This window comes from Balaenoptera borealis (assembly GCF_965194805.1).
Source record: "Balaenoptera borealis genome assembly, chromosome: 6".
Classification (NCBI taxonomy): domain Eukaryota; kingdom Metazoa; phylum Chordata; class Mammalia; order Artiodactyla; family Balaenopteridae; genus Balaenoptera; species Balaenoptera borealis.
The window spans coordinates 44,853,399-44,870,917 of NC_138863.1; the positions used below are offsets into that span (position 1 = coordinate 44,853,399).

A 17,519-nucleotide genomic window follows, 5' to 3' on the forward strand; every position below is an offset into this window, starting at 1 on the left:
ACTATAAGACACTGATGAAAGAAATTAAAGATGATACCAACAGATGGAGAGATATTCCATGTTCTTAGATTGGAAGAATCAATATTGTGAAAATGACTATACTACCCAAAGCAATCTACAGATTGAATGCAATCCCTGTCAAATTACCAATGGCATTATTTATGGAACTAGAACAAAAAATCTTAAAATTTTTATGGAGACACAAAAGACCCCGAATAGCCAAAGCAGTCTTGAGGGAAAAAAACGGAGTGGGAGGAATCAGACTCCCTGACTTCAGACTATACTACAGAGCTACAGTAATCAAGACAATATGGTACTGGCACAAAAACAGAAACATAGATCAATGGAACAGGATAGAAAGCCCAGAGATAAACCCACGCCCCTATGGTCAACTAATCTATGACAAAGGAGGCAAGGATATACAATGGAGAAAAGACAGTCTCTTCAATAAGTGGTGCTGGGAAAACTGGACAGCTACATGTAAAAGAATGAAATTAGAACACTCCCTAACACCATACACAAAAATAACCTCAAAATGGATTAGAGACCTAAATGTAAGACCGAACACTATAAAACTCTTAGAGGAAAACTTAGGAAGAACATTCTTTGACATAAATCACAGCAAGATCTTTTTTGATTCACCTCCTAGAGTAATGGAAATAAAAACAAAAATAAACAAATGGGACCTAATGAAACTTCAAAGCTTTTGCACAGCAAAGGAAACCATAAACAAGTTGAAAAGACAACTCTCAGAATGGGAGAAAATATTTGCAAACAAATCAACGGACAAAGGATTAATCTCCAAAATATATAAATAGCTCATGCAGCTCAATATTAAAGAAACAAACAACCTAATCCAAAAATGGGCAGCAGACCTAAATAGACATTTCTCCAAAGAAGACATACAGATGGCCAAGAAGCACATGAAAAGCTGCTCAACATCACTAATTATTAGAGAAATGCAAATCAAAACTACAACGAGGTATCACCTCACACCAGTTAGAATGGGCATCATCAGGAAATCTACAAACAACAAATGCTGGAGAGGGTGTGGAGAAAAGGGTACCCTCTTGCACTGTTGGTGGGAATGTAAATTGATACAGCCACTATGGAGAACAGTATGGAGGTTCCTTAAAAAACTAAAAATAGAATTACCATATGACCCAGCAATCCCACTACTGGGCATATACCCAGAGAAAACCGTAATTCAAAAAGACACATGTGCACCCTAATGTTTATTGCAGCACTATTTACAATAGCCAGGACATGGAAGCAAGTTAAATGCCCATCGACAGATGAATGGATAAAGAAGATGTGATACATATATACAATGGTATATTACTCAGCCATAAAAACGAACGAAATTGGGTCACTTGTTGAGACGTGGATGGATCTAGAGACTGTCATACAGAGTGAAGTAAGTCAGAAAGAGAAAAACAAATATCGTATATTAACGCATGTATGTGGAACCTAGAAAAATGGTACCAATGAACCAGTTTCCAGGGCAGAAGTTGAGACACAGATCTAGAGAACAAACGTATGACACCAAGGGGGGAAAGCCACGGGGAGGGGCGGATGGTGGTGTGCTGAATTGGGCGATTGGGCTTGACATGTATACACTGATGTGTATAAAATTGATGACTAATAAGAACCTGCTGTATAAAAAAATAAATAAAATAAAATTGAAAAATTGAAAAAAAAATAATGTACTTACAAAGTAGTCACCTGGTCACAGGCAAGAAGAAAAGTATTAGGTACAAAGGAATAGTGTCCAGAGAATAGTGTCCAGAGAGTGAAGCAGGTGGTAACAATCTTGGAGGAAAAGTAGAATGATTGAGAGTGGAATGGGCAGTAGAAGGAAAGGGAGAAGATGCATGTCCCTGAGGAATAGGGTAATGAGAGTAAAGTGTGGAAGGAACAGAGTGGAGAAGGAAGAAATGTGGCTTAGAAAGTCAGTCAGACATGAATCTCTCATCCTATTTTTGCCTGTATTACAGCAGCACTTCTCCATCTTTTTTGTGTACTACACTAGAGTAAAATTCTGTATTTAAAAAAATTAATGCAATGACTTCATTTCTCCCCCTTACAATCCTTATTCCTTCCTCAAAACCTCCCAGAACTGAGAGAGACATAGTTGGCAATTCTCTCCCCTTATTGCTAAATGCACTGTAGATAACAAAAGTTTGGGAGTTTCTCTATTTTTCTAGGGTTAGTGTGGCCCATGGACCAGTGATAGTCCACAAAATCGTTGACAACAGGATTATAGAAACTGAGAATAGACATTTAAAAGAAACAGCTCTTCCTTACAGTTAAATACCAGTTAATAAATTAATAAAGAAGGGAAAGTTTTAAAAAAATCACCATTAGGCAGATGCCAGAGTAATTATTATTGCATCAGTGGATCCTAAAATTGGTGAGCAAAAGTACGATGCAAAACAGAATATTTCCATAGTCTCAAAGCGTCTCACCTCAAGATACTTGTTAATTACAAAGGGAAGAACAATAACTTTACAGTGGAGAAATATGCCAGACACCACTTTAATCAGGCACCCAAAGTTAACATTGCCAATTATAAGGTATATCAACATGTACCCCCTGAAATGATGCACTGGGAAAGTGCGTGAAGACTATGGTATTCTTGCCAAAATGCATAACCTCAGTTTAACTGTGAGAAACATTCAGATAAATTGAGGGACATTCTACAAAATAACTGGCCTGGACTCATCAAAAATATCACAATCATGAAAGACAGAAAATCATGAAAGACAAAGGACTGTCACAGATTAAAGGAGACTAAAGAGACATGATAACTAGATGCAATGTGGGATCCTGGATTGAATTCTGGAATAGGAAAAGGACATTGGTGAGAAACTGGCAAAATTTAAAATGAAGTCTGCAGATTAGCTAATAGTATTGTATCAATGTTAATTTCCTGGTTGACATCCAGGAAAGCTGTATGAAGGATAGCCAGAACACTCTGTACTATTTTTGCAAATTTATGGAAAGTCTAAAATTATTTCAAACTTTAAAATTTGGTTGCTTTAGGGACTTCCCTGGTGGCGCAGTGGTTAGGAGTCTACCTGCCAATGCAGGGAACACGGGTTCGAGCCCTGATTCAGGAAGATCCCACGTGCTGCGGAGCAACTAAGCCTATGCGCCACAACTGCTGAGCGTGTGCTCTAGAGCTCACGTGCCACAACTTCTGAGGCCCGCATGCCCAGAGCCTGTGCTCCGCAGCAAAGAGAAACCACCGTAATGAGAGGCCCCCCAAAGAGTGTCCCCCACTCACCACAACTAGAGAAAGCCCGCACACAGCAATGAAGAACCAATGCAGGGCTTCCCTGGTGGCGCAGTGGTTGAGAGTCTGCCTGCTAATGCAGGGGACACGGGTTCGAGCCCTGGTCTGGGAGGATCCCACATGCCGCGGAGCAACTGGGCCCGTGAGCCAGAGTTGCTGAGCCTGCGCGTCTGGAGCCTGTGCTCCGCAACAAGAGAGGCTGCGATAGTGAGAGTCCCGCGCACGGCGATGAAGAGTAGCCCCCGCTTGCCGCAACTAAAAGCCCTCGCACAGAAACGAAGACTCAACACAGCCAAAAATAAAAATAATTAATTAATTAATTAAAAAAAAAAAAAAGAACCAATGCAGCCAAAAATAAATAAATTAATTAATTAAAAAAAAATTTGGTTGCTTTAAAATTATTTCCCCATAACAGATTGCTGAAAAAATGGCTATTTCTTTATCACAAATAGTTTGAGAACCACCACTCTAGAATACTGGGTAAGAAGTGGATGACTGAGTTTTGAAAGGTCATAAAATTAGGTTAAACTTTGATGCATCCAAAAATATTTGTTTTTTGGCTCTTCACCAAGCATTAAAATTGCTACATTTCAGAATGGGAGAAAATATTTGCAGGTGAAGCAACTGACAAAGGATTAATCTGTAAAATATACAAGCAGCTCATGCAGCTCAATATCAAAAAAACAAACAACCCAATCCAAAACTGGGCAGAAGACCTAAATAGACATTTCTCCAAAGAAGACATACAGATTGCCAAAAAACACATGAAAGGATGCTCAACATCACTAATCATTAGAGAAAAGCAAATCAAAACTACAATGAAGTATCACCTCACACAGGTCAGAATGGCCATCATCAAAAAATCTATAAACAATAAATGCTGGAGAGGGTGTGGAGAAAAGGGAACCCTCTTGCACTGTTGGTGGGAATGTAAACTGATACAGCCACTATGGAGAACAGTATGGAGGTTCCTTAAAAAACTAAAAATAGAACTACCATATGACCCAGCAATCCCACTACTGGGCATATACCCTGAGAAAACCATAATTCAAAAAGACACATGCACCCCCAATGTTTATTGCAGCACTATTTACAATAGCCAGGACATGGAAGCAACCTAAGTGTCCATCGACAGACGAATGGATAAAGAAAATGTGGCACATATATACAATGGAATATCACTCAGCCATAAAAAGAAATGAAACTGAGTTATTTGTAGTGAGGTGGATGGACCTAGAGTCTGTCATACAAAGTGAAGTAAGTCAGAAAGAGAAAAACAAATACCATATGCTAACACATATATATGGAATCTAAAAAAAAAAAAAAAAGTGGTTCTGATAAACGTAGGGGCAGGACAGGAATAAAGATGCAGTCGTAGAGAATGGACTTGAGGACATGGGGAGGGGGAAGGGTAAGCTGGGACGAAGTGAGAGAGTAGCATTGACATATATACACTACCAAATGTAAAATAGATAGCTAATGGGAAGCAGCTGCATAGCACAGGGAGCTCAGCTCGGTGCTTTGCGACCACCTAGAGGGGTGGGATAGGCAGGGTGGGAGGAAGACACAAGAGGGAGGGGATATGGGCATATATGTACATATAGCTGATTCACTTTTTTATACAGCAGAAACTAACACAACATTGTAAAGCAATTATACTCCAATAAAGATATTTTAAAAATGAGACTCTGCACATTAAAAAAAGATTTACATTTCAAGATGAAATATGACAACTATGAAAAATATGGAACAATATTATTCCATCATTACAAACTAACAACCCACCAGAGAGATTTTACATTTCTTAAATAATATATTTGAATATTGCCATGAAAAAGACTAGATGAAATTTTGAGGATGTAGTCTAAAAATCATTTTCTTCTAAATGAGCTCTAATATTTTGTATAGTTATTACCTTATCTTGTGAGTGAAGAAGATAAAGGACATCAGCATAATTAAATCCTTCATTTTCTTGTAATTCATTCTGTAACTGATCATTCCTTAGGACAATGCATGCCAAGGAAAATGCCACTTCAACCTAAAAATGTGATTTTCAAAAATTATTTTTCACTCATGGTTTATCAAATGACATATTTCATTATACAAATATTTATATAGGATATACCAATTCAAAGATACCATAAAATCCATTAATTCCATCTCTCTGACTAGTATTTAGAGAGTGGCATTTACAACTTCTGGAGAAATGTCCCTTATAATTTTTAACAGCTGAGAAAATATCCTTCTGTGTGCTGCACAATCACAAAGCTCCATTTGAGGGCATAGGGGGAGGCAACAAGGGCCTGCAGAACATGTGAAGAAGTTTCTCTTAAGTGCATAGTTGCATTCCTTCTACATCTAAAAAAAGGTTTTTTTAAATTTCCTAGCATGAATTAAAAAGCTGTTCTGAACTGCTTGTTAGCTACTGACCATTGAGTTGTGACGCTTTAATAGAATGCCTTCAACTGAAGCAAAACATTGGCAGATAGGAAAAACCTGAGGAAGTTTTCCTCTTCTAGTTCTGTAGTCATTTAAGGAGGTTGTTAATGAACCTTGTTTATTATTGGGCTCAGTAGACAAATTTTTTAAGTGCTACACCATGCATTTCTATGAAAAGTGTGAATTTGAAAAGCATGATTATTATTGCGAAATTACTATAGAATCTTGAGGAAAAGTATCAAAATGTATTTATGTTTTGTTTTAACAAGTTTAAGAACTCAGTGAAAATATATACTGAAATACAGATAGATGCAGTTGAAGTAAACTGGCCATGAAAATGCACATTTTAAAATAAAAATGTATTTTTATGTGGAATTTTCCTTTGTCTTGTGAAAGTTATTTGTAAATGTCGTTGCAGTTTTTGCATATAATTCCAGCCAAAAAATTGCTAGCATATGCCTCTTTTTTTTGTTTCCCTAATCAACTCCTGTAATGAAATAATCTCTTTCACAGCAAGAAAAGCCAGATAACTTATGACATCTTTTCTGATAATAAACACATTCCTTAAAAGAAACAACACTATGTTTACTTATATATTTTCCTCCTATGTTATTTTTATTTTCTCATTTCCAGCAAAGCACATACCAAATTTTGAAGAGAAAATATATTTCTTGTCCTTATAATTTCTGTCTGGCCAAGTATAGACGTCCTGAATTTCTAAAACCTTGGTAAAGGACTTGAATAGATGTGAATGTCATTTTATTAAAGGCATTTTACTAGAAGTAAATGGAAGAGTGAATGACTCCTCAACAACTCATAGTAATATCTAGCAGTGTCCACCCTTGAGATAACTATTGCTGCCAGACAACACAGACTGCTTTGTAGACGGCAGGGCTGTATTGATGGTGTGGCACTGACAGGATTCACTTATATTTGAGAAATTTTGCTACATAAATCACACATCCTCATCATCCCCACCCAGTTTTAGCAACCAGTATCTGAGGAAGTAGGGAAGAAATTCTATGAATAATCAAATATCTGAGGAATAAAACTTCTTTGATGAGTAAGGACATGAGACTTTCTTATTATATTTGAAGAAACCACATTTTAATAAAATTTAGTGGTATCTTTGCTACTATCTTTGTAACAACTTTTTTGTTTAAAACTTCTAAGATTTTGTTTAAAAGGTTAAGTATTTTTATTATACTTGTGAGCTTGCCTAAAGATACAAATTATTCTTAAAAAGTCATTTATGTTAATTTTTACTATATCACACAAAAAAATCTTATATATACCTTAATGTTAGGAGAAGGGTGATTTCTCAGTAGTTGGATAAGTACTGGAAAGGCATTTTCTTCTACAACAAATTGTTGACTAATGGGATTGCTTGTATGGGCGACACCTGTAAGAATCCACAACTCCATGAGATAATATTTTTTCCATCTTGAAAATGGTAAAGTCAAACATAGCTCAACATATTTGGTTGATAATGTGTCCTAGCGTAATATGGTTGGTAAACTACAAAAAGAAATGCTATATTGACACTATTTTACCTTAATTAATTTTTTAAAAGGCAAAGTGGATAAACATGGAAAATTTACTGTTAGAAGTGTAGATGGTTGTCTAATAGTCACAGAACAAAGAAATTAGAAGTGCTGGACTATCAGGGAATAATAATGTAATAGCTATCATTTATTAAAAAATTATTATGTACAAGGTACTTCAGCTTATAGTTGCTACTGTTTTCCATAAAAAGTTTGTTTTTATAAAAATAACTCGAGTAATCACCTGGTTAAATTTCTGGATTCCTTAAATACACATACTAAAAAGATAATCTTACTTCTCCTTTTAAACATACTACTTTAAATTGCAGGTCTAATCTCAATGAAGAAACTCAAATCATCTCTTTCTAGTGGACATGCACAAACAATTTAAATTTTGTTCTTTTGCCAATAAATGTCACAACACATATGCAATGGGTTTACATACTTAAATATAAATACAAGATTGGGGTCCTTTATGAACAATGAAGAGAAACCACCTACTTATTATGACCTGGGGAAGTTTGAAGGGACTAAGGGAAATATTATAGAAGGAGCAAAGAATACTTTGGCTTCCTTGTCCCCTACTCCCCCAACACTGGCCACCAGGGGATGTACACAAACACTAATTACATGAATATTCTTCATCCAACCGACAGGTATTGAATGCCTGGTACACCAGGCACTGAGGTAGGAGGTAGGGCTAAAAGAAGGAATTAGATTCTCTACCCTCAAGGAGTTTATATTTTATAGGGTGAGCGACTATCTAAATATATGATTTCAATACCATGCAATAAGTGCTTTGACAGAGGTTAGAAAAGTACACTTGAAGCACAGAAGAGGTATTGCTCACTTCAGAGTAGGTGGAAAAGGAGTAGGTAGGGAGATTTCAAGGGGTGAAGATGCTGGAGTTGGGTTTCAAAAAAATTACTATTTTTAATAATGATGATTATAATGATGATGGTGGTGTTATAAGATGAACACCCTCAAGTCTCTGACTGAATCTTCACATGTTAATAATGGAATGGAACTCAAAAATTAAGTTGGGAAAAGAATCACTACAAGCAGTAGGCGGAACAATTCTCAGAGCTCACACTTGTCTAGGGATGGTTTGTGTTCCTACTGGCCAGAGTGTAGATACCTCATAATACATGGGACTATACAAAGAGATTGAGTCCTCTGAAAGGAATCATCTCAAAAGCACAGGGTTAAGTTAGTTCCAAAGTAAAGGCTGCTCTAGATTTGTCCTAGGAAAGGTTAAAAGCTAGGTGCAAAAGGATCAATTTGATCCCAACTAAAATGACTGCATGTCAGAATAAAGCCTAACTCTCTTTAAAGGAAAACAATAAGATCCAGCATATATCAATTTAAAACTCACAATGCCCAGCATTCAATCAAAATTTCTTATGCATGATTTTAAAATATGAAATACCTAAGGTAAAACTGGCAAAAAATGTGCAAGAGTTGTACATTGGCAACTATAAAACATTGCTGGGAGATATTAAAGAAGGCCCAATTCATGGAGAAATATATCGTGTTTATGGATTACAAAACGTGATATTAATGGGATGCATGTTCTCCCCAAATTTACTTATAGATTCCATGCAATTCCAATCAAAATAACAGAAGGATCTTTTTTAGAAATTGGCAGGTTAATTTTTTAAATTATATGGAAATACAAGGGACCTGAAACAGCCAAAACAGCTTTGAAAAACAATAGCAAGGTCGAAGGACTTAATGCTATCTGCTTTCAAGATTTACAGTAAGTCTACAGTAATTAAGACAGTGAGTATAACATAAAGATAGACAAATAGTTAAATAGAACTGAATAAAAAGTCAAGAAATAGACCCACAAATATCTAGTCAATTGATTTTTGACAAAAGTGCCTAGCTAATTCAATGGAGGAAAAGATAATCTTTTCAATAAATGATGCGAAAGCAATTGGGCAGCCATATGTGAGAAAATGAATCTCAGCCAACTCAAAATGTATCATACATCAAAATATAGAGGAAAACAGAAAAACTTTATGATCTTGGGTTTAGCAGAGAGTTCTTAAAGAGGACACAAAACCTACAAACAGAACAATTTTTAAATCAATGAATTGGACTTCATCAAAATTTAAAACTTCACCTCTTCAAAAGACCCTGTTACAAAAATGGAAAGATACCACAGACTGGAAGAAAATTTATGAAAAACATACGTCTAACAACAACAAAAAAAGAGCTGTATCTAGAATTTATAAAGAATGCTTACAACTCAAGATGACACAATGTAAAAAATGGGCAAAATATTTGAACAGACACTTTAGCAAAGAAGATATACAAATGACAAATAAACACATGAAACGATGCTCTAAATCATTAGTCATTAGGAAAATGCTAATTAAAACCACAATAAGATTTACTACATATCCACTACAATAATAAAATTACCATACTAAATGTTGATGAGGATGGGAAGCTACTGGAACTCACACACAGCTAGTAGAAGTGCAAAGTGGTAACACTACTTTGAAAAACAATCTGGCAGTTTCCTCAAAAGTTAAACATACACCTACCATATGACCCAGCAATCCTACTTCTAGATGTTTACCCACGAGAAATGAAAACATGTCTATACCAAAACTTGAACACAAATGTTCGTAACAGTTTTATTTACAATATAGCAAGAAACAGGAAACAATCCAAATGTCCATCAATGGGTGCATGGGTAAACAAATCATAATATATCCATAAGCATTAGGGTTTTCCAAAGAAAGAGAACCAACGGGATATATGTATGTATGTATGTATGTATGTATATCATAAGGCATAAAATTAACCATCACACCATACAATGGAATACTACTCAGCATTGAAAGAGAAGTATTTTATTGATATTTGATACAATAATATGGATGAATGTCAAAATAATTATGCTGAGTGAAAGAAGCAAGAAAAAGTACATGTGTAATTCCATTTACATAAAATTCTAGAAAATGCAAACTAATCTATAGTGATAGAAAATAAATCAGTGGTAGAGATCATTTAATATCAAATTTTAAAAGTAATTTTGTGCTGTTAGGATCCATGGCATGAATTCAAATCAGCACATTATTTTTTAAAGAAAAAAAATCAGAAGCTTATGTTTTAATATGTAAAATACAATAAAGCCATTCTCAGATCATAAGAAAAAAAAACCAGATCAGTGGTTATCTGGGGATGGGGTGCAAAGAGGGAGGAATTAGGAAGGGACAATGAAACATTTGGAGGTGATGATTATATTCACTTACTTGATTGTGCTGATGGTGTCAGTGCTGAATACATATGTCAAAACTCATCAAACTGTACACTCTAAATAATGTATTCAATATTTTATTCTATTGTTTATTTTATTTAAATATCTTCTTATATGTAAATTGTATTTCAATATCACTTTTTAAAAAAACTCACATTTTAAAAACTCTAGGTGTGCAAAGAAGCAGGAAAATATGATTCATAATCAAGAAAAAAATCAGCCAATAGCAAGAGACCCAGAAATAACGGCTATGCTGGAACTAGTTACAGGGATGTTAAAAGAACTATTTTAAATATGTTCTATATGTTCAAGGGTATAGAAGAAAACATGAACATGATGAAGAAGAAAAAGGAAGGGGTATGTGTGTGTAAAGAGTCTAAGCTGGTGAGTTTGAAAGCAAGAGTTTTTTTCTGTAGTTCTTGTCTATGGCAAGAACTTGTCTATGGCAAATGTGGACAGCTTTGAAGTGAACTAATGAGAAGAAATTGAAAACACACATGTATATCAGTTATCTTTGTATTTGCGTTATCATTTACCAGAATTTTAGAAATAATTTATACCATAGACTCTGGCTAAAACAACAACAACAACAACAAAATTATCTTGCCTGACTTGATTGCCTGCAAGCAGTTAGTGAATTTCAATAAAGTAGCTTTTCTAAGAAAAAAGGAAAAAAATTTTTTTGAAACCAAGTCCTATGTTCTTCAGCTAGAATTTTTTTTTTTTTTTCTGGAAATACAATGGACTAGAAATAAAGTTTTAGGTTTTTTTTTCTCTTGCCTACAGGAAGCAGTCTCAGTCAGTCCCATACATTCATGCAGGTCAGCAAAGAACCTGAGTTTTTATTTTTGGTAAGTCAATGACCAACAATTCCACAACATTTTTCAGATATCCCAAAAGGTTAATTCCTCTGCAAAGAAAGGAACAACTAGACCTAGTGGCCACTATGTAAACAAAGAATCATTACAGAAAGAGACTGGAATCGAAAAATGTGCCGCAGCATTAGAAACACTTCTATATCTTCAAAAACATATAGTTCCTGAGGTTCAAAATAAGAAATATTTTTCTCTTAACTTAAAAAAGGAGATTCCTTTAAGTCAAAATAGCCAAGGCTCATGGTCCTCATTTCTCATTCTAACCAGAACTCAAGAGCAAGACTGATACAATACGCTTAACTACACCACTTTTACTCATTAAGGTCTTGGAGAAATAAAAACATTATAATAACAGATTAAATATGGTTAAGGGCTGCAACAGTAGGGATAGAGAGGAAGAGAAGTATTTACTGATATTTTTAAAACTGAGAATAAATGTACAAACCAATACAGATGGATCCCACTGCTTTGATGACACTCAGAAGTGTTCCTTCAGCTATTTTACTAATCCTTAGTAAGCGAACCAGTGGTGCAATTCCATTCCCCTCACATATTTGATTTTGGTGTATCCTGCTGTCCTTACTTAGCGCTATGACTGCTTCACCTCCTGGCAACGAAAAGCAAGAAACGTGTGATATTCCAATGTCCTGTTCTATATTGTACAGATTTATGCATAGAAAATAACTTACCAACATACTGCATTTTAGCTGATGGTGATAAAAGCATATTTATTATAAAGTTGTATCCAATCTGTTCTGCCATATACTTTTGCTGTTTTAGTGTTTGTCCTGCCAAGGCCCAAAGTGCTACAGCTCCTTGTTCCTTAACGTCTATTTGAAACGCCTATTTAAAAAAGTATTCCATTCAGTCAATGAGGATTTATTGAATACCGTAGGAATGTATGTTTGATAAAATGTTTATTCTAGCATTAGTTTTAGTTTTCTTTTCACTTAACTAAATTCAGTATTGAATGCTTTATCTAAGAAAAATGAAAAGGAATCATAAAATTCCTACCTTGAGGAGTTTTAAAAGATATTTATTTAATGATTTTTCCAGAAATGCTCTCTGAATAGCAGGGTTGTAACTTGCCAGTGCTTCCACAGCCATTGCACCCTTCACTTGAACACTAAGTTGTTTTCCTATAAAAAGAGCCACCAGAGGAGGAATGGCTCCTTCCATAGCCATAGCATCCTGAACTTCCTTATTGTCACGTGCGACCTCAGCAATTGTAACAGAAGATACAGCTGTCAACACATCTTCAAATGAATTCAAGAACCAGTTAAATAAATCTTTTAAAAAGTAAGAGCATAAAAATGCAGCATATATCACTAGTTTCCCATATTTGAAAATCAAATTTATAGAGTTTAGAAAATTTAGAAAATAAAGAAAAATAGAAAAAATAAAACTGTCCAGACTTTCACCACCCAAGCGCAAACATTTCATTTAATCTCATCCACTACTTTTATAAATATATATAATATATATTATATAAATATAGATAACTTTAGATAGTGTTACAGACATATTTAATATAGTTGTACTATAAACACAGTATCCTGCATTTTAATTTACTGGTAAAAATTTTCCCATTCTTTATGAACATCAGTGTCTCCTAAATATTCCATTAATGGGTGTATCACATTTCCTTAAACATTTGCATTTTAAAAAATAATGTGTTGTTTCCAACTTTTCACTGTTTTAAACAATGCTTAGGAGAAATCTTGGCACATTTCCTTCCTGTTTGTATTTTTTTCCCTTGGTATAGAGTCCTAGGAACTATTGGAATAACTTAATACATTTGCAGTAAATTTATTTTCTTTTTTTTCCCTTTTCCTTTTTTTTTTTAATTGAAGTATAGTTGACATACAATATTATGTTAGTTTCAGGCGTACAGTAGTTATTTGATATTTAAATACATTATGAAATGATCAACTCAAAAACCATCTATTCCCATACAATGTTATTTCAATATTACTGACCATACTCATTATGCTGTATATTACATCCTTGTGACTTATTTTATAACTGGAAGTTCATTCCTCTTAATCCCCTTCACTTATTTCGCACAACCCCCAAACTCCCTTTGCCTCTGGCAATCACCAGTTTGTTCTCTGCATCTATGAGTCTGTTTTTGTTCCGTTTGTTCATTTGTTTTGGTTTTTAGATTCCACACATAAATAATATGATATTTGTCTTTGTCTGACTTATGTCACTTAGCGTAATACACTCTAGTTCCATCCATATTGTTGCAAATGGCAAGATTTCATTCTTTTTTATGGCTGTAAATATTCCATTGTGTATATATACTACATCTTCTTTATTCATTCATCTATCAGTAGGCACTTAGGTTGCCTCGATATCTTGACTATTGTTAATAATGCTAATTGAAAATAGGGGTGCTTTTATTTTTTGAATTAGTGTTTAAGTTTTCCTTGGGTAAACATCTAGAAGTGGAATTGCTGGATCATTTGGTAGTTCTATTTTTAATTTTTTGAGAAATCTCCACACTGTTCTCCATAGTGGCTGCACCAATTTACATTCCCACCAACAGTGCTAGAGGGTTCTTTCTTCTCCACACCCTCAGCAACACTTGTTATTTGCTATCTTTTTGATGATAGCCCTTTGGAGAGGTGTGAATGATAGCTCATTGTGGTTTCGATTTGCATTTCCCTGGTGATTAGTGATGTTGAGCATCTTTTCATATGTCTCTTGGCCATCTGTATATCTTCTTTGGAAAAATGTCTATTCAGGTTGTCTGCCCATTTTTTAATTGGTTTGTTAGGTTTGTTTGTTTGTTTTTTGTAATGTTGAGTCATTTGAGTTCTTTATATATGTTGGATATTAAGTTCTTATCGGATATATTGTTTGCAAATATTTTATCCCAATCAGTAGGTTGTTTTCTCATTTTGTTGATGGTTTTCTTTGCTATGCAAAGCTTTTTAGTTTGATTTAGTCCCATTTGTTTATTTTTGGTTTTGTCTCACTTGCCTGAGGAGAAATATTCAACAAATATTGCTAAGATCAATGTCAAAGAGCATACTGCCTGTTTTCTTCTAGAAGTTTTAAAATTTCAGGTCTTACATTTAAGTCTTTAATCCATTTCAAGTTTATTTTTGTATGCAGTGTAAGAAAGTGTCCAGTTTGATTCTTTTGCATGAAGTTGTACAGTTTTCCCAACAGCATTTATTGAAGGGATTATCTTTTCCCCATTGTATATTCTTTCCTCCTTTGTCACAGATTAATTGACCATATAAGCATGGGTTTATTTCTGGGCTCTCTTTCTGTTCCATTGATTTATGTGTCTCTTTTTGTGCCAGCATGATACTGTTTTGATTACTATAGCTTTGTAGTATAGTTTGAAATCAGGGAGTGTGATACCTCCCGCTTTGTTCTTCTTTCTCAAGATTGCTTTGGCTATTTGGGTCTGTTGTGGTTCCATACAAATTTTAGGATCATTTGTTGTAGCTCTGTGAAAAATGCCATCGGTATTTTATTAAGGATTTCATTGAATCTGTAGATTACCCTGGGTTGTATGGCCATTTTAACAACATTAATTCTTTCAGTCCATGAGCTTGGTATATATTTCCATTTATTTGTGTCAACTTCAATTTCTTTCATCAATGTCTTACAGTTTTTAGAATACAGGTCTCTCACCTCCTTGGTTAAATTTATTCCTAGATATTTTATTATTTTTGATGGAATTGTAAATGGGATTGTTTTCTTAATTTCTCTTTCTGATAGATTGTTATTAGTGTACAGAAACACAATGGATTTCTGTATATTAATTTTGTATCCTGCAAATTTACTGAATTCATTTATTAGTTCTAATAGTTTTTTGGTGGCCTCTTTGGGGTTTTCTATACATAGTATAATTTCACCTGCAAACAGTGACAATCTTACTTCTCTCTTTCCAATTTAGAGTCTCTTTATTTATTTATTTTATTTTCTGATTGCTGTGGCTAGAACTTCCACTACTAGTTGAATAAAAGTGACAAGAGTGGGCATCCTTGTCATATTCCTGATCTTAGAGGAAATGCTTTCGACTTTTCACTGTTGAGTATGATATTAGCTGTGATTTTGTCATATATGGTCTTTATTATGTTGAGGTATATTCCCTCTATACCCACTTTGTTGAGAGTTTTTATTATAAATGGATGTTGAATTTTGTCAGAAGCAGCTTTTTGTGCATCTATTGAGATGATAGAATTTTTATCCTTGGTTTGTTAATGTGGTATATCACACTGGTTAATTTGTGGACATTGAACCATCCCTGGGATAAATGCCACTTGATCATGTATGATCCTTTTAATGTATTGTTGAATTTAATTTGCTAATATTTTGTTGAGGATTTTTGCATCCATGTTCATCAGGGATATTGGCCTGTAATTTTCTTTTTTTTTTTGTAGCGTCTTTGGTTTTGGCATCTGGGCAATCGTGGCCTCACAGAAGGAGTTTGGAAGTGTTCCTTTCTCTTCAGTTTTTTGGAATAGTTTGAAAAGGATAGGTATTAACTCTTCTACAAATGTTTGATAGACTTCACCTGTGAAGGGACTGCCCTGATAGCACAGTGAATAAGAATCAGCCTGCCAATGCAAGGGACACAGGTTTGATCCCTGGTCTGGGAAGATCCCACATGCCATGGAGCAACTAAGCCCATGCACCACAACTTCTGAGCCTGTGCTCTAGAGCCTGTGAGCCACAACTACTGAGCCCATGTGCTGCAACTATTGAAGCCTGTGCACCTAGAGCCCATGTTCCACAACAAGAGAAGCCACTGCAATGAGAAGCCCGCACACTGCAACGAGCAGTAGTCCCTGCTCTCTGCAACCAGAGAAAGCCTGTGCGCAGAAACGAAGGCCCAACGCAGCCAAATATAAATAAATTAATTAATTTTAAAAAATAAATAAACCTTAAAAAAAAACTTGTATACAAATGTTCATAGCAGATTTTTATTAAAAAAAGAATTCACCTGTGAATTCTTTAGTTTATCGGGAGTTTTTTGATTAATGATTCAGTTTCACTGCTAGTAGCGGTCTGCTTCTATTTCTTCCTGATTCAGTTTATCCATTTGTTCTAGGTTGTCCAATTTGTTGGTGTATAATTGTTTGTAGTAGTATCTTATGATCCTTTGTATTTCTGTGGTGTCAGTTGGAATTTCTCCTTTTTAATTTATAATTTTATTTATTTGGGCCCTCTCTCTTTTTTCTTGATCAGTTTGGCTAAAGGTTTATCAATTTTGTTTATCTTTTCAAATAACCAGCTCTTAGTTTCCTTGATCTTTTCTATCTTTTTTGTCTCTATTTCATTTACTTCCACTCTGATATTTATTATTTCCTCCATCTACTAATTTTTTTGTTTGTTATTCTTTTTCTAGTTCCTTTAGGTGTAAGGTTAGATTGTTTGAGATTTTTCTCATTTCCTGGGATAGGCCTGTATTGCTAAACTTCTCTCTCAGAACTGCTTTTGCTAAGTCCCATAGATTTTGGAAAGTTGTACTTTTATTTTTTCTTAAGGTATTTTCTGATTTCCTCTTTGATTTCTTCATTGACCCATTGGTTTTTTTTAAATTAACATGTAGTTTAGTCTCTACGTGTTTTTGTGTTTTTCCCATTTTTCTTCCTGTAATTGATTCCTAATTTCATACCATTGTGGTCGGAAAAGATGCTTGATATAATTTCTATCCTCTTAAATTTGTTGAGACTAGATTTGTGGCCTAGCAAACTATATATCTGGAGAATGTTCCATATTCACTTGAAAAGAATGTGTATTCTGCTGGTTTTGGATGGAACGTTCTATATATATCTGTTAAGTTCAGTTGGTCTAATGTATCATTTAAGGCCAATATTTCCTTACTGATTTTCTGTTTTGATGATCTGTCCATTGATGTAAGTGGGTGTTAAAGTCCCCTACTATTACTGTGTTAATGTCAGTTTCTCCCTTTGTGTTTGTTAATATTTGCTTTACGTATTTAGGTGCTCCTATTTTGGGTGCATATGTATTTACAGGTGTTATATCTTCTTGTTGGATTGATACCTTTTATCATTATGTAATGCCCTTCTTTTTCTCTTGTTACAGTCTTTGTTTTGAAG

General features: G+C 34.6%; 2 protein-coding genes across 2 annotated transcripts in view; one reads left to right on the forward strand and one right to left on the reverse strand.

Annotated features, from left to right (window-relative positions):
• OSGEPL1 (O-sialoglycoprotein endopeptidase like 1) overlaps positions 1-17,513 on the forward strand; it is a 51,027-nt gene extending 33,514 nt beyond the window's left edge. The window contains exon 9 of the mRNA XM_082397409.1: positions 15,837-17,513. The gene's annotated coding sequence lies outside the window, so the exon portion shown is untranslated. The remainder of the gene's footprint in view (positions 1-15,836) is intronic.
• ANKAR (ankyrin and armadillo repeat containing) overlaps positions 1-17,519 on the reverse strand; it is a 71,510-nt gene that overhangs the window by 14,440 nt on the left and 39,551 nt on the right. Inside the window, 5 exon segments of the mRNA XM_082397476.1 lie at positions 5,214-5,336; positions 7,033-7,139; positions 11,876-12,037; positions 12,120-12,273; positions 12,445-12,686. Coding sequence (XP_082253602.1) covers positions 5,214-5,336; positions 7,033-7,139; positions 11,876-12,037; positions 12,120-12,273; positions 12,445-12,686 — 788 coding nt within the window.